Below are 26206 nucleotides of genomic sequence, written 5' to 3' on the forward strand. Positions count from 1 at the left end.
CTGTGGTGGTGTGGTAGATAGAGGGTTGACCTGAAATGCTGAGGTTATCGGTTTGAAATCCCAGGCTTGCCTGGTCAAGGCACGTACAACAGGCTACTATGAGTTCATGGTTCATGCTCTTCCCCTTCTTTCTCTCTCTCTGCTCTCTCTAAAATCAATACATAAAATAATTTAAAATAAAGTGAAATAAAATGTTTTTTAAAAAGTTTTTAACCCCCCGCCTGACCAGGCGGTGGCGCTGTGGATAGAGCGTCGGACTGGGATGCGGAAAGACCCAGGTTCAAGACCCCGAGGTCTCCAGTTTGAGCGTGGGCTCATCTGGTTTGAGCAAAAGCTCACCAGCTTGGACCCAAGGTCGCTGGCTCGAGCAAGGGGTTTACTCGGTCTGCTGAAGGCCCACGGTCAAGGCACGTATGAGAAAGCAATCAATGAACAGCTAAGGTGTCACAATGAAAAACTGATGATTGATGCTTCTTTCTTGTCTCTCTCCGTTCCTGTCTGTCTGTCCCTGTCTATCCCTCTCTCTGATTCTCTCTCTGTCTCTAAAAATAAAACAAAATAAAATAAACCATTTAGAGACCTAAGTAAGGGAGAAAAGGCAGAGTGCAGAACAGTGCGCTAAGTGTACTCTCAGTTGGAAAGCTTTCTCTCTGTTGTTTTTCCTGAAAGTCAGAGCAAGGCATTTTATCCATGTAACAAAGTGAAGTTCATGGCCTCCTGTCTATTTGTGTACCCCATCATCAGGAAATGGCTGGGCTGATTTTTACCAAAGTTTGAGGATATGTTTGCAATGGTCTGACTTAAAATATAGGTTGCTTGGCTTATAAAATTCTATTCTGCAGAACCCGGGGAGGACACTTCAGAGAGATAAGCAGTTCTTCCTCAGAGATGCTGACTCTGGTTAAGCTAGAGAGGCCCACATAATTGCCGATTGGAAAAGGCACACAGAACGGGCTCAGGCCCAGTGGCGCAGGAAACGGTGGTTTCCAGTGAGCGTCCGACATGCAGGGTAACGAGGCGGACTCTTTAAATTAAGGCCTCAGTGGGCAGGCCTGCTTCCCTCCTGGGTGAGGACAGTCAGACGTCCATGTGTGTGAGGATGGTGAATGATCCTTCTCAGAGGAGCAGCCTCTGAGGTATTAAAATTCACATTTGCAGACTATTCTGGATACTATGAAATGTAACAATCAGTGTCTCTGCCTGTGGAGAAGGACCAAAGACCTGAAATAATATTTATTTTTCATTGTATACCCTTTTGAACTATTGGTGATATTTTTCATGTTTGTATATTGAGTCTGTCTTTCTCTTCATTTATGAACTGTTGCAAGCATACCAAGTATAAAGGATAATAAAATTAATATCATTGTAGCTACCTGCTGGCTTTGACAATTTTAACATTTTTCCATAGATGATTGTGTTGAAAAAACCTACGGGTCTCTCCCTGTGTCTTTCTCCTTTATTTCTACACAGAATACCTCTATTTATTTATTTATTTATTTATTTATTTTAATTTTTTTTTTTTTTTCAGAGACAGAGAGAGAGTCAGAGAGAGGGATAGATAGGGACAGACAGACGGGAACAGAGAGAGATGAGAAGCATCAATTATCAGTTTTTCTTTGCGACACCTTAGTTGTTCATTGATTGCTTTCTCATATGTGCCTTGACTGCGGGCCCTCAGCAGACCGAGTAACCCCTCACTCAAGCCAGTGACCTTGGATCCAAGCTGGTGAGCTTTTGCTCAAATCACATGAGCCCGCGCTTAAGCTAGAGACCTCTGGGGTCTCGAACCTGGGTCCTCCATATCCCAGTCTGACGCTCTATCCACTGCACCACCGCCTGGTCAGGCTCACACAGAATACTTTTGACACTTCTGGTCACCAGATGTGTGTGTGGGTTTTTCCCTACACCAAGCAATTCTGCCACACTGCTCGGCTGTTCTACGATATAACTTTTTTTTTTTTTTTTTTTTACAGGGACAAAGAGAGAGTCAGAGAGAGGAATAGATAGGGACAAACAGACAGGAACAGAGATATGAGAAGCATCAAACATCAGTTTTTCATTGTGACACTTTAGTTGTTCATTGATTGCTTTCTCATATGTGCCTTGACCACGGGCCTTCAGCAGACCAAGTAACCCCTTGTTCGAGCCAGCGACCTTGAATCCAAGCTGGTGAGCTTTTGCTCAAACCAGATGAGCCCGTGCTCAAGTTGGTGACCTCGGGATCTCGAACCTGGGTCTTCCTCATCCCAGTCCGATGCTCTATCCCAGGGGTCTCAAACTCAACTCAGCATGTGGGCCGCAGAGCAAGATCACAGCCATTTGGCGGGCCGCACTAGGTCTACAAAAGGCAACTGTTACACAACACTTTTCTCACTGCAGTTGAAAACGAAAAAAAATCAGTACAACAAGCACAATCGTACATGCAGTTTACTCAGTGTCACAAAACGACCAGAAACTGTAGTTCGCATCACAACTGCTGTTAACTAAGCTAATATCTAGCTAGGATGCTAGAGAAATGAAAAATACAAGTAGGCCCCTAGGCTTACTTAATTTTATCCAAAATATTTTGAACTTTGTGGATTAGTCTGCGGGCTGCACAAAATTGTTCGGTAGGCCGCATGCGGCCCGCGGGCCGCGAGTTTGAGACCCCTGCTCTATCCACTGCGCCACCACATGGTCAGGCTCTACAATATAACTTAATTCTGAGCTCTGGTCAGGCCAGTTTGCTAATATTTTGTTATGGATTTTTGCATCTATATTCATAAGACACTGGTCCCTAGTTTTCTTTTCTTGTGATGTCTGTTTGGTTTTGGTATTCGGGTAATGCTGCCTCATAGTATGAGCTAGGAAATACTCCCTCTGCTTTTATTCTCTGAGAGAGATTATAGAAAATTGGTGTAATTTCTTCCTTAAGTGTTTGGTAGAACAATTACATAGTTAATTTGAACCAATAAGAGGATCAGTCTTGGTAGAGAGGTGCGGGGAGCCTAGAGTCTCACCATCTGTTCCTCTGAGATATCTATATGGAACCTTAGGTTTCCAAAGAACAGAGTTTGAAATCACTAATCTGGACCATGGATCAACAACATTTTCATGTAAAGGTCAAGAGAGTAAGTACTCTAGGCTTTGTGGGCCATATGACGCCTGCACCATTCAACCCTGTCTGTCCCTATCCTGCAGAAGCTGCTATAGATAATGCATACCTTTGAGAGGAAAATGAATGGTTCATGCTTATCAAGTCTCCTACACACCAGCCACTATGCCCAATGACTTGCGTGGATTATGTTGTGTAATTCTCAGACCCACTCTGTGATATAAATGCAATGATCTCCAATGTACTGATGGAGAAACAGTACCCTAGATGGGTTAAATAATTTGCAAGTGAGATATAGAGCTAGGATCTGAGCCCCTCAGCCTAACTCCGGAGCCTGAACATGAAACGCCACACCACGTTGCCTTTGTGTTTACCTCTTCTGTGTACTTACGTAAGCCTAAAGAGGATCTGGAAGGTTATACACCAAAAAGTGCAAGGATTTTCTTTGAACTTTAAAATTTTTTTTTTTATTTTTTTTGGCCCTGGCTGGTTGGCTCAGTGGTAGAGCATCTGCCTGGCATGTGAAAGTCCTGGGTTCGATTCTCGGCCAGAACACACAGGAGAAGCGTCCATCTGTTTCTCCACCCCTCCCCCTCTCCTTCCTCTCTGTCTCTCTCTTCCCCTCCCACAGCCAAGGCTCCACTAGAGCAAAGTTGGCCTGGGCGCTGAGGATGGCTTGGTGGCTTCTACCTCAGGTGCTAGAATGGTTCAGATTGCAGTAGAGCAACACCCCAGATGGGCAGAGCATCGCCCACTGGTGGGCATGCCGGTGGATCCCCGTCGGGTGCATGCAGGAGTCTGTCTGGCTTCCCCCCACTTCTCACTTCAGAAAAATACAAAATAAATAAATAAATAAATGCCATCACTAAAAAAAATAATAATTTAAATTTTTTTAAAATTTTTATTTTATTCATTTTAGAAAGGAGAGAGAGAGGGAGAGAGAGAGAGAGGAGAGAGATAGAGAGAGAAGGGGGTAGGAGCAGGAAGCATCAACTCCCAAATGTGTCTTGACCAGGCAAGCCCAGGGTTTCGAACCGATGACCTCAGCATTTCCAGGTTGACGCTTTATCCACTGCGCCACCACAGGTCAGGCGAATAATAATAATTTTTAAAAAATTTTTATTTTGTGGCAGAGACAGAGAGAGTCAGAGAGAGGGACAGACAGGAAGGGAGAGAGGTGAGAAACATCAATTCTTCATTGCGACACCTTAGCTGTTCATTGATTGCTTTCTCATATGTGCCTTGACCGGGGGATACAGCAGACCGAGTAACCCCTTGCTCGAGCCAGCGACCTTGGGTCCAAGCTGGTGAGCTTTTGTTCAAACCAGATGAGCCCATGCTCAAACTGGCGACCTCGGGGTCTCAAACCTGCGTCCTCCGCGTCCCAGTCCGATGCTCTATCCACTGTGCCACCGCCTGGTCAGCCAAAAAAAAATTTTTTTAAAGATTTTATTTATTGATTTTAGAGAGAGGAGAGAGAGAGAGAGAGAGAGAGAGAGAGAGAGAGAAGGGGAGGTGGAGCAGGAAGCAGCACCCTGTAGTTGCTTTCCTTATGTGCCTTGACCAGGCAAGCTGGGGGTTCTGAATTGGCAACCTCAGCTTTTCAAGTTGATACTTCATCCACTGGGCCACCACAGGTCAGGCAGGAATTTCTTTGTCATGTGGAGATCAGGGTGGGGGGAAGGGCTGATATATATAGATATATAAGATTAAAAATTTTTTTTTTTGTAATTCTTTTGTATCATCAGAAGTTAGATACTGACCTGACCTGTGGTGGTGCAGTGGATAAAGCGTCGACCTGGAATGCTGAGGTCGCCAGTTCGAAACCCTGGGCTTGCTTGGTACAAGGCACATATGGGAGTTGATGCTTCCTGTTCCTCCCCCTTCTCTCTCTCGCTCTCTCTTCCTCTTTCCCTCTCTCTCTCTCTCTGAAAAATTAATAAAGTCCTTAAAAGAAAAAGAAGTTAGATACTGCCATTAGTCTGACCTGTGGTAGCGCAGTGAATAAAACGTCAACCTGGAACACTGAGGTCACCAGTTCAAAACCCTGGGCTTGCGTGGTCAAGGCACATATGGGAGTTGATGCTTCCTGCTTCACCTTCTTCTCTCTCTCTCCTCTCTAAAATAAATAAATAAATAAAATCTTTTTTTTTTTTTTTCTGAAGCTGGAAACAGGGAGAGACAGTCAGACAGACTCCCGCATGCGCCCGACCGGGATCCACCCGGCACGCCCACCAGGGGCGGTGCTCTGCCCCCCAGGGGGCGATGCTCTGCCCATCCTGGGCGTCGCCATATTGCGACCAGAGCCACTCTAGCGCCTGAGGCAGAGGCCACAGAGCCATGCCCAGCGCCCGGGCCATCTCTGCTCCAATGGAGCCTTGGCTGCGGGAGGGGAAGAGAGAGACAGAGAGGAAAGCGCGGCGGAGGGGTGGAGAAGCAAATGGGCGCTTCTCCTGTGTGCCCTGGCCGGGAATCGAACCCGGGTCCTCCGCACGCTAGGCCGACGCTCTACCGCTGAGCCAACCGGCCAGGGCCAATAAAATCTTTTAAAAAAGATACCAACATTAATAATATAGTAACACCAACAAATGGGGTGGTAGGACTTTTTATTTCTAAAGACCTGTGCAGTCCTACCATCTAGACCTCCTCCAGGCCCTTGCCCTCTCTGGATGGGTCTGGTCTGAGGAAGAGGGAAGACCTGAGCGGACAGCAGGGGAGGCTGGGGTGTTCTCCCAGCCCGGGAGGGGAATAGGACATCTTAGCGACTCCAGTTGACTTCTCCAGGTTTTAGCCTCTGAGCCCTCCCTGAGCCCTTCCTACCATCTCAGTGGTTTTTCTGGCCTCTCTAATTACTGGGAACGTAGAGGGAACCACCGCTTCTGTTTAGACCAAACAAAAGGAGTCAGATAGCCACAAAAGGCGGCCTCAGTGAGGGCTGCTTCCAAACCGGACCCTGGGAGGGGCAGGGATGGAGCAGAGTCCGGGCCAGGTCTGACGTTGGGTGGGCCCTATCCACAGTCCTTTTACACAGCGGGAGGATGCAGAGATACCTTCTCAGAAATGTAAAGCGGAGTGCAAGCACTGACTAAGGGCCAACCACATGTTCGGTGCTCGGTGCACATTACCCGGGAAGCAGGGCCATCGGAGGAGGAGAGACTGGGGAACCGCCCGGGTCCCCTCTGTGTGATGGCCGCGTGCTCTCTGTGCTGAGCTGGGAAAGCATGTGGGCTGGGTCAGTGCCCGGGGCCTGACGGCTTGCCCTCTGCCATGTTTTCTTGGCTCCCACTGTCGATAGGGCATCGACAAAGAGAAGAGGCCAGGGATCAGGAGGCTGCGGAGTCCGGCTCTGTCCCGGAGGAGGGGCTGCGGGTGGGAATGTGGGCGATTCCTCGTTGGGTGGAGCAGAGAGGGTGCTGGGGAGAGGAGAGGGAACCCCCGCGGGGAAGAGCTAGACGGATGACCCCGTATCAGGACAACCCCAGCCCAGGAATCAGCATTGCCAGGGAGACGGGGGGTAGCTTCCGCACTGGAATTGTCGCTCACGGGCTGACCAGGGTAAAGCAGTGCTGCTCAGGCCAGCGTGCAGGCCAGGGGTCCGGGCCACCCGACCGAGGGCGGGGGTGTGCCCGTGGGGCTGGACAGCCAGCCGGGTTTCTCCTTCCCGGACATCCTGCAGGGATGACAGCAGCCACGCTGAGTGCCCTCTGCGTGCTCACAGGATCTCACTTCAGCCGAAGAAGATATAGTTGTGTCGTTCCTGTTTTCTTTTCTTTTTTTAAAGATTTTATTTATTTATTTTAGAGAAGCAGAGAGAGGGAGGGGAGGAGCAGGAAGCATCAACTCCCATATGTGCCTTGACTGGGCAAGCCCAGGGTTTCGAACCGGCGACCTCAGCGTTCCAGGTCGACGCTTTATCCACTGCGCCACCACAGGTCGTTCCTGTTTTCCAGAGGAGAAAACAAGATCCTGGACAGTTAAGCGACTTGCCCAAGCTCACGCAGCTGGTACACAGCCGGGCTGGGGCTGACCCCCTGTCTGCAGAGCCCGCGTTCTTATCCAACACACAGCCTGCGCCTAGCAGTCGGGGCTGCAGTTCTAAAGGGGTCGGGATGCGGGGACTCTGTGATAAGGAGACCACGGGGAGATAACGTCCTCATCTCCTGAGTGAGGCTTTGATGTTTCATTCCAAGGATGCAGTCGGCAGTCACGAGATTTGCAGAATGTCCCCCTCTTAGGAAGCAGATGAGGAAAGCATGTGGCCACAGCCCCTGAAGACATGGAATCTAAAAGCATCTCTGAGGGACACTCCCTAGAAATTACAGACTTAGGTTTTTTAAGAGGCTGCCGCTAATTACAGGAGAAAGCCACTGAGAGGGCCCACCCTGAACAACCACTCACCTCCCACACACGGCAGCACCCGAAGCTCCATTTTTACTTTGCATGGTTTACCACTGCTCAAAGGATCTAGATCTGAAATTTTCAAATTTCAGTTTTCAAACTTTAAATCGTACAACCGTGAAGCTTTTTGTTCAAGCAAAGAGCTTTATTTGTGGAATGCTGTCACCAAGCACCATATTTAAGTCGCAGGAGGCACCGGGGTAGGTACTATTTATGAGCCCCATTTTACACAAAGGAAACTGAGTTGCACAAACAAATCAGTGACTTTTCCCAGGTCACGTCGTTAAGAGGTGGTGGAAGCAGAATTTGAATACAGAGCTGCTGAAGTTGGAGCATGGCTTAGTATCGCTGGGCTAGTCCGCTGTCTCATGGGGACCAGACAGGATGGAATGAGACGAATACGAGGGCGTGACAGACAAGCGTCCCCCAAATGGCGTTATTACATGTCCATCAAATATTCCCTCATTGCCTGTTCTGGGGGCTGAGGGCATGGACACCTGGCCTGAGCCTTTTTTTTTTTTTTTTTTTTTTGTATTTTTCTGAAGCTGGAAACAGGGAGGCAGTCAGACAGACTCCCGACCAGGATCCACCCGGCACGCCCACCAGGGGGCGATGCTCTGCCCCTCCGGGGCGTCGCTCTGCCACGACCAGAGCCACTCTAGCGCCTGGGGCAGAGGCCAAGGAGCCATCCCCAGCGCCCGGGCCATCTTTGCTCCAATGGAGCCTCGGCTGCAGGAGGGGAAGAGAGAGACAGAGAGGAAGGAGAGGGGGAGGGGTGGAGAAGCAGATGGGCGCCTCTCCTGTGTGCCCTGGCCGGGAATCGAACCCGAGACTTCCGCACACCAGGCCGACGCTCTACCACTGAGCCAACCTGCCAGGGCTCTGGCCTGAGCCTTGAAGACAGGAAAGACACGTGGACTGAGAGCTTCACCACAATACTGAAGCTGGTGGGATAAATGGGCCAAGAGCAGAAATAAATTACTTCCAGTTGTGGGGAGGTTTCGTGGAGGCTGTGGTATGCAAGGGAAGGAAAGGAATCTGTACAGAGAGACAAGGCCGAGGATGGGGGCGGGGTTGAAGGGAATCATTCCATGTACAGGGGGGCAGGATGAACCCAAGGCAGACACCTGGAGACACAGGAGGAGGCTGGGAAGGTGGGCTGGTTCCGGCACTGGGGAAGCACACATCTGCTCCACTCCCAGCCCTGCAGATCGCAGAAGCCTGTGCTTGCTGTAATCTCCTTCGCTCCGTGGACAGCCAGCTGGGCTGCTGGCAGGCGTGGGAGCTTCCCCAGCCCCTCTTGGGCCTCCAAGATCAGAGCCAGGGGCCTTGACTGGAAACCTGGATTGCAGTGGGGGACGGTGGTGCAGAGACAGGGCAAAGGAAAGGCATTCCTCCCAGGCCTGCTCGCCCCGAGGGGCACCGGGCTCTCAACCCTGAGCCGTTCCCAAGGGGCCTGCCAGCCTGAACCAGGTTTCCCGGGGAAGCTGTGAAAATGGAAAAACTCACTCATGCTCCAGAGCCCACAGAAAGACTTCTCCAAGGGTGGGTGAATGCAAAGGACACTGCTGTCCTGTGGCCAAGAAACCCAGATAACCATGCAAGTTGGGAAAGTCCCTGTGCCCCGGAGGGACCACAGAGGCAGAAATGGCTTGGGACTTGCTTAATAATTTCATAATGAAACCAAAATTAAGCTGGCACACAGTTGAGAGTCAAAACCGAGTCTTATTTCTGGCTGCCACGTTCCCTGAGGTACAGGCATTGTGTATTGTACAGACTGCCTGAGAGATTAGGTGACTGGTCCAAGGTCACCGGTGGCCAAGTACAGTGCCAGGCCTTGCTCCAGGGTCCCCAGTCACTGCCCAATAAATGGTTAATGGTTGAAGCAGTGGTTCTCAACCTGTGGTCCCTGAGGCCTTTCAGGCCCTTTACTCTCTTACGATTATACACATTTTCTGAGTCTAAACGCTGTGCCATCTCCTCTATTCCTGGTGGCTGATGGGATGCGTGTTTGTGTACTCTTGTGTTTCAAAAACTCCCATTTCAACTTCTAATATGGCATGGCCCATGTATCACCAAAAGTCCTTTGATTATACTCAATAATTTTTAAGAGTGGTTTCAGGATGAATAATTTTGAGAACTTGTGGTTTAAAGATATTAAAAAAAAAAAAAAAAGTTACACAAACTGAAACATTCCCTTTGTTTTGATGTACCTGAACCAACCCTGTGCTGTGAGGTACTAATTTTTAGGTTGATTGGCATCCTGATTTGTAGGCTGTAGTAACTGACATTTCTACAGGTCTTTAATAATACAGGATTAAAGAAGCACACAACAAATAATATGCGAATAGAGAATGGTGAGAGTGATTCCTAACTGGCAAGCACACTCGAAGTAATTTACATGTATTGCCTCATCCAATCCCCAAACCATCATTTGCAGGAGATGCCATTATCACATTCCACCCTGTGGACACTAAGAAGTTAGGTGGCCTAGGTCCCAGGTACCTGTGCTTGGTCTCTACCCCAGGCAGTCTGTTTTCACTGCCTCGCTCCACTCCTGTATTTAAGATTTGACATTCATTTGATAGGACAAAAGTTTTTCAAAATATGGAATCTAAGAAGTGAAAAGAAGATCAATCTGACCTAACACCTTTATTTTATAGATGAGGAAAGATGAGGACCAGAGAGGGTAAGTGAGTTGCAAAAGATCGCACAGCAAACAAAATCCAGTGGGCTTCTTGCTCCAAGTCAGGAGCTCTTACAACTCCAACCCAAGTAAGCACTGCAGTTACCTCCATAGCAATGTGAGCATCACAGCACAACATGTAAGCAAGTGACAAAGACTACGTAACAGACAACATTTCCAACAAAAGCAGTTTGATTTTATTGCAGGGAAGCCTGGGAGCAGCTGGGCAAGTGATGGTCTCTGCAGGGACTCCCAACGTTGAGCAGGATTACCAGGTTCCAGATCGGTCTGGAAGGCAGGAGAGTTTCCGGTCCTGGAAGAGATAAATTAGGTGGAACAATGGCGCCATCTTCTGTGCATGTGGAAGCATTGCAGAAACAGTAAAGGTTCTCTAAGAAGCAACTGTGGAAGGTGAGGTGGGAAACCCAGTGCCTAGACCTGGTTCCCAAGTCTGTTATTCTCAGCTTGACTGGAACCCATTAGCCTTCTAAGCCAATCACCGCCGAGCCGTCTTCTGGGGAACTCCCAGGGCTGCTGGGACAGCACTCTGTTCTTTTTCAACTTACAATGGGACGTCAATGAACAAAACCATGAGCAGGGGTACACAGCACAATCAAATGTCAAAATAATCTAGAGATGTTTTCTCTCAACATATGTACCCTGATTTATCAATGTCACTGCATTAAATTTAATAAATAAATAAAAAAAAAAACCCATGAGCAAACAAATCTGCCAAAAGCCACACAATCAGTCACTTTATAACCAATAAACATTTTATCTCTGGTTCACAAACCTAGATTGAAACCAGTCATCGGGGGCCCCTTAAAACAGACTCTGAGACAGACGAGATGCTGCCTGTGTGTGTAGGGCAAAGAGCTTGACTGGTGATTCTCACCCAGAGCCATGCATCCAAATCTTGGGGAGCCTTCCCATGCTACACACGGTCACTGACATACATGCAGATAAAAGTATACGACATCTAGAATATTCTGTGGAATATTATGGGGTTGGGGGGAGTGGGCCATAGATGAAACAGTGATGGCTGTGACTGGACGATGGCTGGGTCTGGGTGATGGGAACTTGGGGATTCATTTTTACTACTTGTAGACTGAAACCTCCTATTACAGAGCCACAATAAATACATCAATGAAAACTGGTATGAGAATTATCCAGCCACGGACAGGAATGGAGTACAAATATTGATCGACTTACGACCTATGCAACTTACGACCATTCGACTTTACGACCACAGTCGCTAGCCATGACTGCTCCATGTCTGGCAGCGCAAGCGTTGCCCAGCTGGGCGTATGACAGTGCGGACCAGCTTCCGGCAGCACTACCATCTCCGCGTGCACCATTTCAACTGTTATCCCAGACTCGGTACAGCAATTTGTGTTTTGTGTCTTGGATATTTTTCAGCAAACCCCTCCCAAGATGTCTACCAAGAAGAAATTGTCTTTGCAAATACTAAACCAGTTATACTGGTAATGCAGTGTTTTACTTAAACCTGACAAATGTAAAAATAAGAAACAAAATGGTATAGAGATGATACAAATGGCATAAAATGAACAAAGAAAATTATGATATATAACAATGAGAGAAAATTATGAAAAAATATGACTTAAAGATTGTTATAACATCATTTCACAGTACTGTACATATAGCCTACTCAACTTACAACCAAATCGTGTTACGACTGGACTGTCGGAACCAATCGTGGTCGTAAGTCGAGCACTAGCTGTACTGGCCCCAGCTACCGCTTAAACAAATCTTTTTTTTTCTTTTTTCTTTTTTGTATTCTTCTGAAGCTGGAAACGGGAAGGCAGTCAGACAGACTCCCGCATGCGCCCGACCGGGATCCACCCGCACGCCCACCAGGGGCGTCGCTCTGTCGCGACCAGAGCCACTCTAGCGCCTGGGGCAGAGGCCAAGGAGCCATCCCCAGCGCCCAGGCCATCTTTGCTCCAATGGAGTCTTGGCTGTGGGAGGGGAAGAGAGAGACAGAGAGGAAGGAGGGGGGGGGGTGGAGAAGCAAATGGGCGCCTCTCCTATGTGCACTGGCCGGGAATCGAACCTGGGTCCCCCACACGCCAGGCCGACACTCTACCGCTGAGCCAACCGGCCAGGGCCTAAACAAATCTTTTTTTTTTGCATTTTTCCGAAGCTGGAAACAGGGAGGCAGTCAGACAGACTCCCGCATGCGCCTGACCGGGATCTACCCGGCACGCCCACCAGGGGGCGATGCTCTGCCCATCTGGCGCATCGCTCTGTTGCATCCAGAGCCATCTTAGTGCCTGAGGCAGAGGCCACAGAGCCATCCTCAGCGCCCGGGCTGTCTTTGCTCCAATGGAGCCTCGCTGCGGGAGGGGAAGAGACAGAGAGGAAGGAGAGGGGGAGGGGTGGAGAAGCGGATGGGTGCTTCTCCTGTGTGCCCTGGCCGGGGATCGAACCTGGGACTCCTGCACGCCAGGCTGACGCTCTACCACTGAGCCAACTGGCCAGGGCCCTTGAACAAATCTTGAAAACATGATGTTAAGTGTGAGCAGTCAGACACAAAATGTCACGTATCATCTGATTCCTTTTCTCTGAAATGCCCAGAACAGGTGACTCCAGAGAGGCAGAGAGCAGATTAGTGGTTGCCAGGAGATGGAGAGGGGGCAGTGGGGAGGGTCTGCTAATGGGTACAGGGAAATTTTCTGGGGTGATGAAAAAGTTTTGAAACTGGGGAGAGGTAGTGATTATACACATTGTGAATAAACTAAATGCTGATTAATGTACACTTGAAAATGGTTAGCCCTGGCTGGTTGGCTCAGTGGTAGAGCATTGGCCTGGCATGCAGGAGTCCCAGGTTTGATTCCCGGCTGAGGACACACAGGAGAAGCGCCCATCTGCTTCTCCACCCCTCCCCCTCTCCTTCCTCTCTGTCTCTCTCTTCCCCTCCCACAGCCAAGGCTCCATTGGAGCAAAGTTGGCCTGGGCGCTGAGGATGGCTCTATGTCCTCTGTCTCAGGCGCTAGAATGACTCTGGTTGCAACAGAGCAATGCCCCAGAGGGGCAGAGCATCGCCCCCAGTGTGCATGCTGGGTGGATCCCAGTTGGGCGCATGTGGGAGTCTGACTGCCTCCCCATTTCCAACTTCAGAAAAATACAAAATAAATAAATAAATAAATAAATAAATAAAGAAAGAAAGAAAGAAAAAAGAAAATGGTTAACTGCCTGTTGTGTGAATTTTATCTCAATTTAAAAAAATACTGTGAGGCCTGACCAGGCGATGGCACAGTGGATGGAGCATAGGACTGGGATGCCGAGGACCCAGGTTCGAGACCCTGAGGTCGCCAGCTTGAGTGTGGGCTCATTTGGTTTGAGCAAAAAGCTCACCAGCTTGGACCCAAGGTCCCAAGGTCGCTGGCTCCAGCAAGGGGTTACTCGGTCTGCTGAAGGCCGGCGGTCAAGTCACATATGAGAAAGCAATCAATGAACAACTAAGGTGTTGCAATGCGCAATGAAAAACTAATGATTGATGCTTCTCATCTCTCTGTTCCTGTCTGTCTGTCCCTGTCTATCCCTCTCTCTGACTCTCTCTCTGTCTCTGTAAAAAAAAAAAAAAATACTGTGAGTAAAACATTAAGCCAAGCATGGTTTACAACCAGCAGGTATTGCTTTTTAGTTAAAATTCACACACCTGGGCGCTGGCTAGTGGCTTAGCAGATAGAGCGTCAGCCCAGCGTGCGGACATCCCGGGTTCGATTTCTAGTCAGGGGACCATCTGCTTCTCTTCCCCACCTCTCCCCCTTCTCTCCCTTCCCCTCCCACAGCCAGTGGCTCAACTGGTTTGAGTGTTGGCCTCAGACACTGAGGGATAGCTCAGCTGATTGGAGCATAGGCTCCAGACGGGCGTTGCCAGGTGTATCCCAGTCAGGGCGTGTGCAGGAGTCTATCTCAATATCTGCCCTCCTCTCACTTAAAAAAGAAAACTCACATACGAGGCCAGGCAACTCCAATTCTGTGCCTGCACTGGGGCTCCCCCTTGTGTACAGCCAGCTCAGGAAGTTTTTTGTCTTCTCTCCCTCCATCCATCCATCCCTTCTTTTTTTTTTTTAGAATTGAATGCTTATGGGTCTGAGAGCTGATTTGGATTGTAATTATTATTATTATTATTATTATTATTTTTTTTTTTGTATTTTTCTGAAGCTGGAAACGGGGAGAGACAGTCAGACAGACTCCCGCATGAGCCTGACCGGGATGCCCACCAGGGTTGACGCTCTGCCCACCAGGGGGCGATGCTCTGCCCCTCCGGGGCGTTGCTCTGCCATGACCAGAGCCACTCTAGCGCCTGGGGCAGAGGCCAAGGAACCATCCCCAGCGCCCAGGCCATCTTTGCTCCAATGGAGCCTTGGCTGCGGGAGGGGAAGAGAGAGACAGAGAGGAAGGAGGGGGGGAGGGGGGGAGGAGGGGAGAAGCAAATGGGCGCTTCTCCTATGTGCCCTGGCCGGGAATCGAACCCGGGTCCCCCGCACGCCAGGCCGACGCTCTACCGCTGAGCCAACTGGCCAGGGCCCTTATTATTATTATTTTTTACAGAAACAGAGAGTGAGTCAGAGAGAGGGATAGACAGGGACAGACAGACAGGAATGGAGAGATGAGAAGCATCAATCATCAGTTTTTCACTGCGACACCTTAGTTGTTCATTGATTGCTTTCTCATATGTGCCTTGATCACGGGCCTTCAGCAGACCGAGTAACCCCTTGCTCGAGCCAGTGACCTTGGGTCCAAGCTGGTGAGTTTTTGCTCAAACCAGATGAGCCCGCACTCAAGCTGGTTACATCAGAGTCTCGAACCTGGGTCCTCTGCATCCCAGTCCAATGCTCTATCCACTGCGCCACCGCCTGGTCAGGCTTTCCATCCCTTCTCATCAGAGCACTTTGCCCTCAGCCTTCCCGCAACAGCCCAGGGGTGCAGGAATGCTGACAAACACCACTCGGCAGCATGCTGGAGCCATCAGGCTCTCTGAGGATAACCCTACACACCCAGAGGGACTTCACAGCAACCCCCGCCAGGCAGGAACGCAGGGAGAGGTTGTAACCCTATTTACACAGATGGCACGACTGAGTCTCAGTCATGTAAGTGGCAGTGTCCAAAGTCACAGTGTGAATGAGAGCAGGGCTGGAACCAGAATCCGGAATTCTGATTCTTCTCCCTGCACTCATCCTGGATGGGCTGCACCCACGGACGGAAAGGGATGAGGGAACCACACGCACCTGAATTCTCCTGGTTTGCATGAGAGGTCACTCTGTACTCAGGACACTGCCCAGGCTCATATGCCAATGGACATCTTTAGGAAGGATGCTATACTCGCAGGGAGTCGCCGGCTGCCTCTAGCTGGGGAGCTCTCCCTGGGCCCATTCAGGGGTGATGCCACCAGCCATTACAGAGCTCCGATTCGGGGTGCCTGGCTCTCGTCCTGCCTCTGCCACTCACCGTGTGGGGCTTTAGCCACACCACTTCCCCTCTGCAGCCTCGCTTTCCTCAGTGAGAGTGAGAGCACAGGGCTGTGACCATCACTGCAATTCCTGCATCAGTCCACCGCATGGGCGGCGACAGCTGGGAGGGGTTGCTGGGAAGGACTGGACACTGTGGCTGGGCAGAGGGAATGCTGGGCAGATGGGGACGGTCTGCCCCGTCCCCTAGGGAAGAGTGCCAGCGACAGCTGGGAGGGGTTGCTGGGAAGGACTGGACACTGTGGCTGGGCAGAGGAATGCTGGGCGGATGGGGACGGTCTGCCCCGTCCCCTAGGGAAGAGTGCCAGCGACAGCTGGGAGGGGTTGCTGGGAAGGACTGGACACTGTGGCTGGGCAGAGGGAATGCTGGGCGGATGGGGACAGTCTGCCCCGTCCCCTAGGGAAGAGTGCCAGCTCAGTGCCACTTATTTGCCTCCTGGAGCATGTAAAATCAAAGGGAGTATCCAGCCTAGGCACTCGCTTGTTTTGCGCCAGTCTGAGTTAGCTTCCCTGGTCAGTGCACAAGAGCACGAGGCCCAGGGCAGAGTGTTATCTCTGATGAGACAGTCACCTTACCAAAGCGAAAGGCGCACTGCTCAGGGTCATATGCTCTAAGGGGGTCCTGGGAGACAAGACCCGGTGCGAGTCAACTCACAGGGGGTTTTAGGAGTCCCTGGACACATGGTTTGCATCAGACAGCGACCTATTCTGTGTAAGTGCTGGGGCCTCACCCACCTTGCCCGCTTTGGTCCGTCCTGTGGGCCGGGGGCCCAGGCCCCGCTATTTGGGCCCGAGGTAGGTGACAGTCTTCCCTGTTTTCCTCAGGGTCTCCAGCAGATTGTCCACGCTGTGCTCAGAGTCAATGCAAACCTTCTTGTTGGGCAGGTCGATCTCAAACTGGACTGCTGAGGGAAGAAGAAAGGGGGTGGAGACGGGGAGGCAGCGGAGCCGAGAACTCTCGCTGTCAGAGCGCGAGTTCAGGCTCTGCAATTCCTACCCATAACTCTCTCCTCTAGAACAGGGGTCGGGAAACTGCCCTGGAAGGCTGCAGTGTGCTGACCCCTGCCCCAGACTAGGGTTGCTTTTAAGTTTCCTTTTTAATTGCAAAAGTAATAAACACACCATTAGAGAGAGAGAGAGAAAAAAAAAGGCAAACGTTTCTGAATAAAATTTGAAAGTATAAGGCCCCTACACTCTTCAACCTGTGGGGATCATGTCAACAGTATGGCACCTAGCCAGTCATTCTCCTGGTGGACAGATGCAAAATAACTGCCCCAGTGGCCTGAGACTATCTACACGGGTCTGGCCACACAGACTGCATTTCGCTTTCGGGCGGCCAGGGTATCTTGCCAGCTTAGTGCATACAGACTTACTTTATTCTTATTTAACAGCCTCACCATGCTCCACAGGTGACAGTGCCACATACTTACTCAGTCCCCGGCTGGAGGACAACTGAGGTTGCTGCCAGTTTCTCACTGTTACCACAACAATGATATGATAAACACACTCGAACATGTATTATAAACCCTGTGAAAATATTTCTGTACTATGAGTTTATAGAATGGATAACAGACTCGCACCTTGTCATTGTTAATGGATTCTGTAAAATTGCCCTCTTCAAGAGTTGTGCCAGCCTCCCCCCGCCCCCGAGTGGCACATGGGAGTATAGATGGTCCCCAGGTTACAAATGAGATAGATTCTGTAGGTTTGTTCTTAAGTTGAATTTGTATGTGAGTTGGAACAGGCCCATTTACCTATTAAACGCAACTCAGACAGATATTTGTCTTAATAAAGTACTTATTTTTATCTTTCTGTGCATACAAATACTAAAAACATTTTCAAACCTATAGAGCATATCTTGTTCATAACCTGGGGACTGCCTGTATGTAGAATGGGTCTTTTTTTTTTTAGATTTTTAAATTATTTTAATTTTTTTGTGAAAGAGATAGAGAGGGAGATAGGGACAGAGACAGAAAGGGAGAGAGATGAGAAGCATCAATTCTTCGTTGTGCCACCGTAGTTGTTCATTGATTGCTTTCTCATATGTGCATTGACCGGGGGCTACAGGAGAGCGAGTGAACCCTTGCTCAAGCCAGTGACCTTGGGCTCAAGCCAGATACCATGTCTATGTTCCCATGCTCAAGACAGCGACCCTGCGCTCAAGCCGGATGAACCCGTGCTCAAGCCAATGACCTCGGGTTTTGAACCTGGGCCCTCTGCATCCCAGGCGGATGCTCTATCCATTGTGCCACCTCCTGGTCAGGCCTAGATTTTTTTTTTTAAATTTATTAATTGTTGGAAAGGGGAGAGAGAGAAAGAGGGAAAGTGAGAAAGAGGGGGGAGAAGTGGAAAGCATCTACTTGTAGTACTTGCTTCCTTTATGTGCCTTGACTGGCAAGGCCAGGGATTTGAACCCGTAACCTCAGTGTTCCAGGTCGATGCTTTATCCCCTGTGCCACCACAGGTCAGGCAGAATAGGTCTTGCTGAGACAAAAGAATGCAGAGGTTCTAGGTGTGGCTTCACCACTGACTTGCTGGGTCATGCCCATTATAGGCCTCGGTTTCCCCATCTGTATTGAAGGAGTTGGGGTTGGCGAGCCACTGTGGTCTTTCCTAGTTCAAGTATACGATTAGTCTGTGATTCCTCAGGCCCATGACTGCTCATTTCAGGGCCCAACCAACTCGAAACCCTTTTGATGCATCTCAAGAGGCTGCCCAACTGGGCACAGAAGTGAAAGGTAGGGAGAAACCTGCCCAAGTTCAAAGGCAGATACCCAAGCATCAGTCAAGGGGCCTTAAAAATTACATGGCACAAGGTTTAGTCAAAAAGTCTGAATTTGGCCTGACCAGGCGGTGGCGCAGTGGATAGAGCGTCAGACTGGGATATGGAGGACCCAGGTTCGAGACCCCAAGGTCGCCAGCTTGAGTGCGGGCTCATCTGGTTTGAGCAAAGCTCACCAGCTTGGACCCAAGGTCGCTGGCTTGAGCAAGGGTTTACTCGGTCTGCTGTAGCCCCACAGTCAAGGCACATATGAGAAAGCAATCAATGAACAACTAAGTTGTCACAATGCGCAACAAAAAACTAATGATTGATGCCTCTCATCTCTCTGTTCCTGTCTGTCTGTCCCTGTCTATCTCTGTCTCTGGAAAAAAAAAAAAAAAAGTCTGAATCTGTACTGAATGCATAACCGCCTGGGTGGGTGTTACAATGTATCCAGTTGGTATTACAATGTATCCAGTGGGCGTTACAATGTATCTAGGCTGCACTCCCGGTTTTTGTCTTTTGGTTCAGGAGTGTTTCCCTCCTCTTTGGAATATATATTTTGGAAGCAGCTCTGGGACCATCTAACACAATGGATTTCAATTGTGTTCCTTGCTGCTCAGGGGCTAGGCAGGAGTCTTCTACTGTCAAAGAGCAAACCCACCCTCCTGTCATCCAGACTGCGCCACTCTGTATAGGAGGGGCATCTGAGCAGAAGTTCGCTCCGAGTATCCATAGCAAAAGTGGATGCAGACTGCCATTCTCATATTCTAGCTGGGGAACCTCAGGGCTGGGGGAGAAGCAGCCATGGTCACATGACAAGTCAGCAGCCAGGTTCCTTCCATTGTTTCGATTCTTTCAAAGTAAGAGACTAGTTAACCAGCCAGTGACTCACTGTGGGAAGTCACTCCCCCTGGGGCACTGGTGTCCACATCTCCATTCCACAGATGGAAAGGACGGCTCGGAGGACTGCTTCAAGTGCTAATGAGGTCACATCTATGTGGAAGCCCTTTGAAAATTGGCTATTATCATCTAGAGGGTTTTAAAAATGAGTATCTTAGAAGACTGACTGCCCCAGCAGCACCATAATTCTGATCACAGCTCTGTCATTACGTCATGGAGCCCCAGGGTCAGATCTCAGCCCTCTCTGGGCCTCAGTTTCCCCAGATGAGAGTTCAGGGGGCTGGGTGAGAATAATGGTTTTCTAAATATGTTCAAAAGAGGTGCTTTAGGAGTTCTACACATGACTGATTCAAAATTTACTATTTAAATTGTTAAAATGTTTAAAAATCTTAATAGAAAATGACACTCAAATGTGTCATATAACAAAAGTTATCCCCCTGAAGTTCCCAAGCACACTATCTAGTACTGACAGGGTTCTAGAGCTAGACTGCAAGGCCAGATCCCAGCTCTGCCACTTACTGGCTGTGTGATCCCAGTCAAGTTACTCACCCTCTCTGAACTTCAGTTCCCTCCTGCTATCTAAATGGTTGTGAGGATTAACGGTTGTGAAAGCCACTAAGCGGAATACTTGGCACATGATAAGTACTCAATGCATCTTAGTTTTACTGTTGTTATCAGCTTAAACTCAAGCTTTTCCTGCTTCGTGCCTGCATGCATCTGAACACAATATAAACTTTATCAGTCTCCCCCACCTCACCCCCAACCGAGGGCCACTCACTCACCTCCTAGCTTGTTGAGGACTCGAGTGACTGCATTAGAGCAGCCGTCACAAGTCATGTCTACAGAGAACTCGTGCTTCTGAAACAAACAGAGGGGACCATAAGCCAAGTCCTGCAGAGACCTACACACCCACCAGCATGCAAGTCCGCTCAAGGGCCAAGATGGAGGCAGAGACACAGGGCAGGATCTGGCTGTTGTCAGACTCACCAGTAGCCCGTTTCTGGGCCCCACTCTCTTCAGTGGTCAAGTGGAGTAACTAAGGATTTCTGTACCTCACAGGCTGGTATATTAAATAATCCCTGCAACTCCTTTAGCAGGAGCTGGCACAAGATGAGTTGAATCAGCTAGAAAGTTAGTTTAAAATGTTGGTTTCTAATCTCACCTTCAAAATCCTGATTCTTGAGATATAGGGCTATCTCAGGACCATCAACTCTGATGTAGTGGACACCCATCCTCTGAGCTATGCTGACCTGGTGGTCTTATTTATGCACCAGGAGATTATCCTTTGCATTAGAAGCACTAGGGAGCTTCAAAAACTATAGGTTCTGATCAGCAAGTGTGGGGTGGGACATCTACATCTGCTGGAAAGCTTTCCTGGTGATTCTGATACATGGTGAGCAGTGTCCTCATCCGAATGCCTCCTGCTCAGAGACAGCGCCTAAATCCTGGGAAGGGAGTAGATCTATCTGCACGGGCTCCCAGTGAATTGGAGGGCAGAACAATAAGGGAACGCAGGCTCCTGGACACTTACGGAGGCTTGACATCCTAAAGTCTAACAAACTAAGCTCCCAGAAGACAGAGGCTTTGTACAGCTCACTGCTGATCCCTAATGCAGGCAAACCCTGGAGATACTGCTCGTTTGATTCCAGACCACCGCAATATAGCAGTATCGCAATGAAGCAAGTTCTAATCTTTTTGTTGGAGGGTGTTGCTTTCAATTTGTTAAAAAATTAAAAAATGCAACATCTATGAAGCACAATAAAGCAAAGTGCAAATAAAACCAGGTATGCCTGTAGTTGTAACAGACCATATGATTCACAAAGCCTAAAGTAGTTACCATCTGGCCTTTAAAAAACAAAACTTTGCTGACTCCTGCTCTAGAACAAACAACAGACGGTCAAGATTTGTCACCGGCTGCCACTTGTATACCCATCCTACGCTTAAAGGGTTTGCAAGACCAACATAAGACCTAGATCTCATGTGTGCCTACTATGTGCCAAACGCTCTTTATCTGGTATTTGAGTTCATCCTCAGCCCCTAGAGAGGGAGCTAGTCACCTTATTTTACTCAGGAAGAAACTGAGGTTCCTGGGGATCAATTAAACTGCCCAGTCACGTGGTGAGTACGTGCTGAGGCTGGGATGCGAACCTAGGCTTTCCTGGCTCCAGGGACTTCTTGATGGTCCCGGACCAGCAAACAGCACTGCCACCTGTCACCACCACCCTTCTACAGCCCTGACTCTTATTTAGCAGGAGCTCTGAGGAGGAGGAACACCATGTGAAGTAGCATGAATTTTTGCTGCCCTAGGACTAAAGTCAACAGGTATGTGAAGCTTTCTGCTGCAGACTACAGACAGTGGGGCTCCATTCCTCCTCCAAAGTACAGAGGTCAGAAGCCAGGCGGTGGCTTTGGGTGGCAAACATTACCGTTTAGGGTTCTCCTCCTCCACCTCTGAGTTGCAAAAGTAAATCTGGAGGTGATGGGAAATCTACTTAACAGAGTAAGCCATTTTTCACAGCGAATCCCAAGACTGGCCCACCAATGAATGGTTGGCTTTGCACAGTTCCAGCCCCTCAGAGCTTTTGCTTTGTTGCCTATAAAATGTGTCCTTTAAAGTGGGTGAGAGTCCAGCAAGTTGTGCAATTCTTTCACAGAATCTCAGAACTGGAGAGGCAGGAACAGAGTGGGATCACACGGACCAGCTCCTCTCACAGAAGGATTCTTTCTCAATTCTGCTTGAACACCCCAAATACTGGGAGTCCACTAATAATATTTGAGTGCCTCCTCTGTGCCAGACATTGTTCCAAGCACCTTCAGTGGATTACATTGTTTAACATCACAACAATCTCATGAGTTAGTCATTACTATTATCCCTTCTTGACAAAAGAGGTTGAGGTTCAGAGGTTAGGTCGCTCACTCGATGTGACACAGCTTGTGAATAACAGGGCCTAGACCGGACATAGTCTCCAAACCTAAACTCTAATCACTGTGGTCCTTGTTCAAATGGGGTTTGAAATCAGTCTGCCTGTAGTTCTGCCCTACTTGTTCTAGGTCCACACAAGAGCAGCCATATTTTGTGGACTAGCATGTCAGCGGCTGTGTCAAATATTTTACTGACATATTTCCTGTTAATACTAACAATAGTCTTGTCAGGTCAGTTTTTATCCCCATTTTACAGATGAGGAAATCAGAGAAGTAAAGCAGCTTAATTGATGTCATCTGGTTGGCAAGCAGGAACACAGATTTTATTTTCTTTAAGAAAATTCGGAATTATTGACTTGGGAGAGGGCATTAGTTTGTTTGTTCCACTTACTTATGCATTCATTGGATGAGTTCTTGAACATGTCCTGACCGGATGGAACCCGCAACCTCAGGATGACCTTCTAACAAACTGAGCTTCCCAGCCAGGACATGGAGAGCACAGATTTTCAAAAAGGTTTCTGAGATTCCAAGTGTTTGTGCAACCTCTCAGGTGACAGTCTTCCCCTTCCAGGCAGGCCCTTTACTAATACTCTCCTTCCTTCAGCTGTTCGTCTTGTGACTTGGTGCCAAGTGTCCTCTTCATAGTGATCATCCTCTCTGAAGGGTCTTTTGTTTGTCTAAATCCCCACAAGTGAGCAGAATAGTGACCTTCAAGCTGGACTTCCTCTCACTGGCCCAGACCCATAAAAATCTGGTGGCTGCCACTATCCCAGTCCCAGGGTTATCAAAGCTGTCCTTTAACATTGCCACAGGCAGATTTGCTCAACAGGGAGGCCAGATGCTATCAGGTTCTTAGTCCATACTTTATGTTATTTGAGGATTTGTCTCAATGCACCTGGCAAGACCCAAGGGAAATGTCACCTGAGATGTTTGTGTCTTAGCCCAGGAGGCCTGTGACTCACCTGTCAGCTTCCCCAAAGCTAGGCTGCTAAGGCACAGGGCATCTGTGAGATCCCTTTTGAGTCCTCACTTGGAGCACAGCTGTGAACTAGGCACCATGAGGGGAAGTGCTAAATATCACAGGACTCATCCAGGATCTCCAGGATGTAACTGGGATCAAAGCTTCCTCCCAGGTTAGTGTGATTTACCATGTGGCAAGGCCAGGAGAGACTGGGAGTCTGAGGATAAGGGGATTAATTACTCTTGGCTCCATCCAATTCCCAACTCGACCTTGGGTCAATTGTGGGCATTTTTTATTTTTATTTGCAAAATGCCTTTCTTTCTTTTTCTTTCATTTATTTTGAGAGTATGTTTATTACAGCTGTGGACGGTGCAAGGAAAAAGGGCTTAGGATAGACACAGCAACAGGAGAGAGGCTAGGCAGGGCTGGCTCCTCTGGCTCTCTAGAAACGTTACAGGAAAGAAGTGGGTGGGCCACACTGGGCTGCATGAACTCACTGAGAAGTAAAAGTCAGTGACAGAAATGAGCCAAGGCAACTAATCAGAGAATAGGGAGCCTTGGAGACAGGATCAGGGAGAGTTAGCCCCAGACGAGCTGAGGCTACCGCTGCCACTGCTCCGCTGGCTGCAAGTCTCGTGGGGATCCTTAGAGTTTAGGAGAAAGAGAGCAGAGATACAGGTCCAAGGGAGAAGGGCATGGGCATGCTCTACAGAGAGCCCGCTCAGGCCTTAATTTCTTGTCTACAAAATGAGGCCAGGAGCCAGGTAAAAGCAGTAAGGCTGAGTGAGCTGCAAAGACGTCAAAGACCTGCTCATTCTTTCCCAAACTCTGCCACTGAACAACTGGAGACTTTGGGCGGGTCCCTGAACCCCTCTGGGGCTCCTGAGTTCAGATTCAGAAAGTGGCCGGTAGGAAAGGTTAAAAAAAGCACTGTCTCTATACAGTGTCGCCTAGCACTGGCCTGAACGTCTGGCCAGAGTGGGCTGAGGAAGGGAAGAAAAACTCAGACCTCTATAAATCCGCCTCTCCACAAGGCTACAGCCACACCCTCTCCCACCCCTCCAGCCCCTATCCAGGCCAGCTCAGCAGTCAGACGTATTCAGGTGGAGGGGGCAGGGCCTGGCAGCCCCAGTTACGGCTCGCCACCCACTCCCTGTGTGATCTGGGGCTACTCTCGGCTCTCCTCTGGGTCTCAGTTTCCCCGTCTGTGCAGGGCAGGACTGGGCTTGTAATCGCCAGAGGCCTTGCAGTTCCCACGTTCTGGCTCCTGACTCCTACGTAAAACCCCTTTCGCATCCGAGTTTCTGGAGCTTCGCAGACGCAGGGGGCTGGGTGGGAAGGGCCAAGAAGAGGGGCAATAGCTCCAGCCACGGCCTGAGCCCTTGAAGAGCGACATCTGGCCAACCAGCTGTGCAGCCAGGGGCCGCGGGCCTGCACGGGGTGGCGGTGCGGCCACTTACCGGCATGACGGAGGTCTAGTTGGGTGGCGGCGGGGAAGACGGCGAAAGCAACACTCGTGCTGGTTCAGAGCGCTGGAGCCGCTGTGTTTCCGGGTGTGCGCGGCGGAGACAACTATACCACGAGCCAAGCCCCGCCCTCTGGCCCCGCCTCCTCCGGTCCTACCGGCAATTAGGCCCCGCCCCTGGCCGGGCTGCCCAACCCGGTTGGCCAGTCTGCCTTCTTCCGGTGGGCGTGGCCGAGTAAGCGCCACTTCTGAGCGAGGCGGTGAAAGGTATGTGCTGGGCACTTCTGCTTGTTGGCCCTTTGTATTTATTTTGAAAAATATTTTATTTATTGATTTTAGAGGGAGGAGAGAGACCAAGATGGGGGAGGAGTGGGAAACATCAACTCATAGTTGCTTCCCGTGTGTGCCTTGACCTGGCAAGCCGGGGCTTCCAGGCAGCTACCTAAGCAGTCTAGGCCACGCTGTACCCACTGCGCCACCATAGGCCAGGCTGTTGGCCCTTTTTAGGATGCTTGCTTTCTTTCAGGCTCCTATTATGGGCTGGGAACACAAGGGTCCCTTAGTGAACCGGACAGACCCCGTCCCTTCCAAAGGGGCAACCTCCTATGTTCGCTCATTCACTATTTATTGAGTCCCAACTGTGAGCCAGCACTGTGCCAGGCGTCCAAAATGCAGTTATTGGAAAAGAGATAGCCTGGTAGGGAGCCAAGCAAGTCTGCCATGATATTGCAGTCTTAAAGGAAATGTGTCATGGGAGCAGAGAAAGGATCCCTAACTCAGACTGGAGTGTGTGTGCATAGGGGGGCCCGCTGAGGGAGGGGCAAAGCGGTTCTTGAAGAGAGGAGACTTTCATAGGGAGTATTATCTGAGTTAAGGGGAAATGTACACGTTCATCTGATTCTGGGGGAGGAAGAAACTTTACCCTCCAAGGTTCTTTCTGCTGGTCTAATAATTAAATTGTCATGAACAGATTAATGAGAGAAAATAACCTAATGTATATAATAATACCTACCTACTGGAACCCCACATACATGAGAGAGAGAGAGAGAGAGAAAGCAAGCGAGAGAGGGATAGACAGGAAGGGAAAGAGATGAGAAGCATCAATTCTTCGTTGCGGCACCTTAGCTGTTCATTGACTACTTTCTCATACGTGCCTTGACTGGGGGGCTCTGGCCGAGCCAGTGACCCCTTGCTCAAGCTAGTGACCTTGGGCTTCAAGCCAGTGACCATGGGGTCAGGTCTGTGATCCCACGTTCAAGCCAGCGACCTCAGGGTTTTGAACCTAGGTCTCAGCATCCCAGGTTGATGCTCTAGCCACTGTTCCACCGCCTGGTCAGGTTCATAGGAAAAATATTCTTTTTTTTTTTTTAATTAAAAAATTTTTTTTTTACAGAGAGAGGGATAGATAGGAACAGACAAACAGGAACAGAGAGAGATGAGAAGCATCAATCATTAGTTTTTCGTTGCACGTTGCGACACCTTAGTTGTTCATTGATTGCTTTCTCATATGTGCCTTGA

The 26206-nt window shown here is 49.4% G+C and overlaps 1 protein-coding gene across 1 annotated transcript; it reads right to left on the reverse strand.

Annotated features, from left to right (window-relative positions):
- Positions 1-10352: 10352 nt before the first annotated feature.
- On the reverse strand, positions 10353-24810 carry ATOX1 (antioxidant 1 copper chaperone). The gene is made up of 4 exons (XM_066277406.1): positions 24684-24810; positions 20123-20198; positions 16412-16581; positions 10353-10491 (listed from the first exon to the last, which is right to left on the reverse strand). The coding sequence occupies exons 1-3, from the start codon at positions 24687-24689 to the stop codon at positions 16457-16459; spliced, it is 207 nt and encodes a 68-aa protein (XP_066133503.1). The 5' UTR covers positions 24690-24810; the 3' UTR covers positions 10353-10491; positions 16412-16456.
- Between the last annotated feature and the right edge of the window lie 1396 nt (positions 24811-26206).

The sequence above is a fragment of the Saccopteryx bilineata genome, chromosome 4 (assembly GCF_036850765.1).
Source record: "Saccopteryx bilineata isolate mSacBil1 chromosome 4, mSacBil1_pri_phased_curated, whole genome shotgun sequence".
NCBI lineage: Eukaryota > Metazoa > Chordata > Mammalia > Chiroptera > Emballonuridae > Saccopteryx > Saccopteryx bilineata.

Excerpts from the sequence above, each read along its gene's own strand:
- ATOX1 (XM_066277406.1), bottom strand. Across the intron at positions 16,582-20,122 it reads AGTCCTCAACAAGCTAGGAG|CAGTCCAGTTTGAGATCGAC; the intron begins GTGAGTGAGTGG and ends TTCTTCCCTCAG.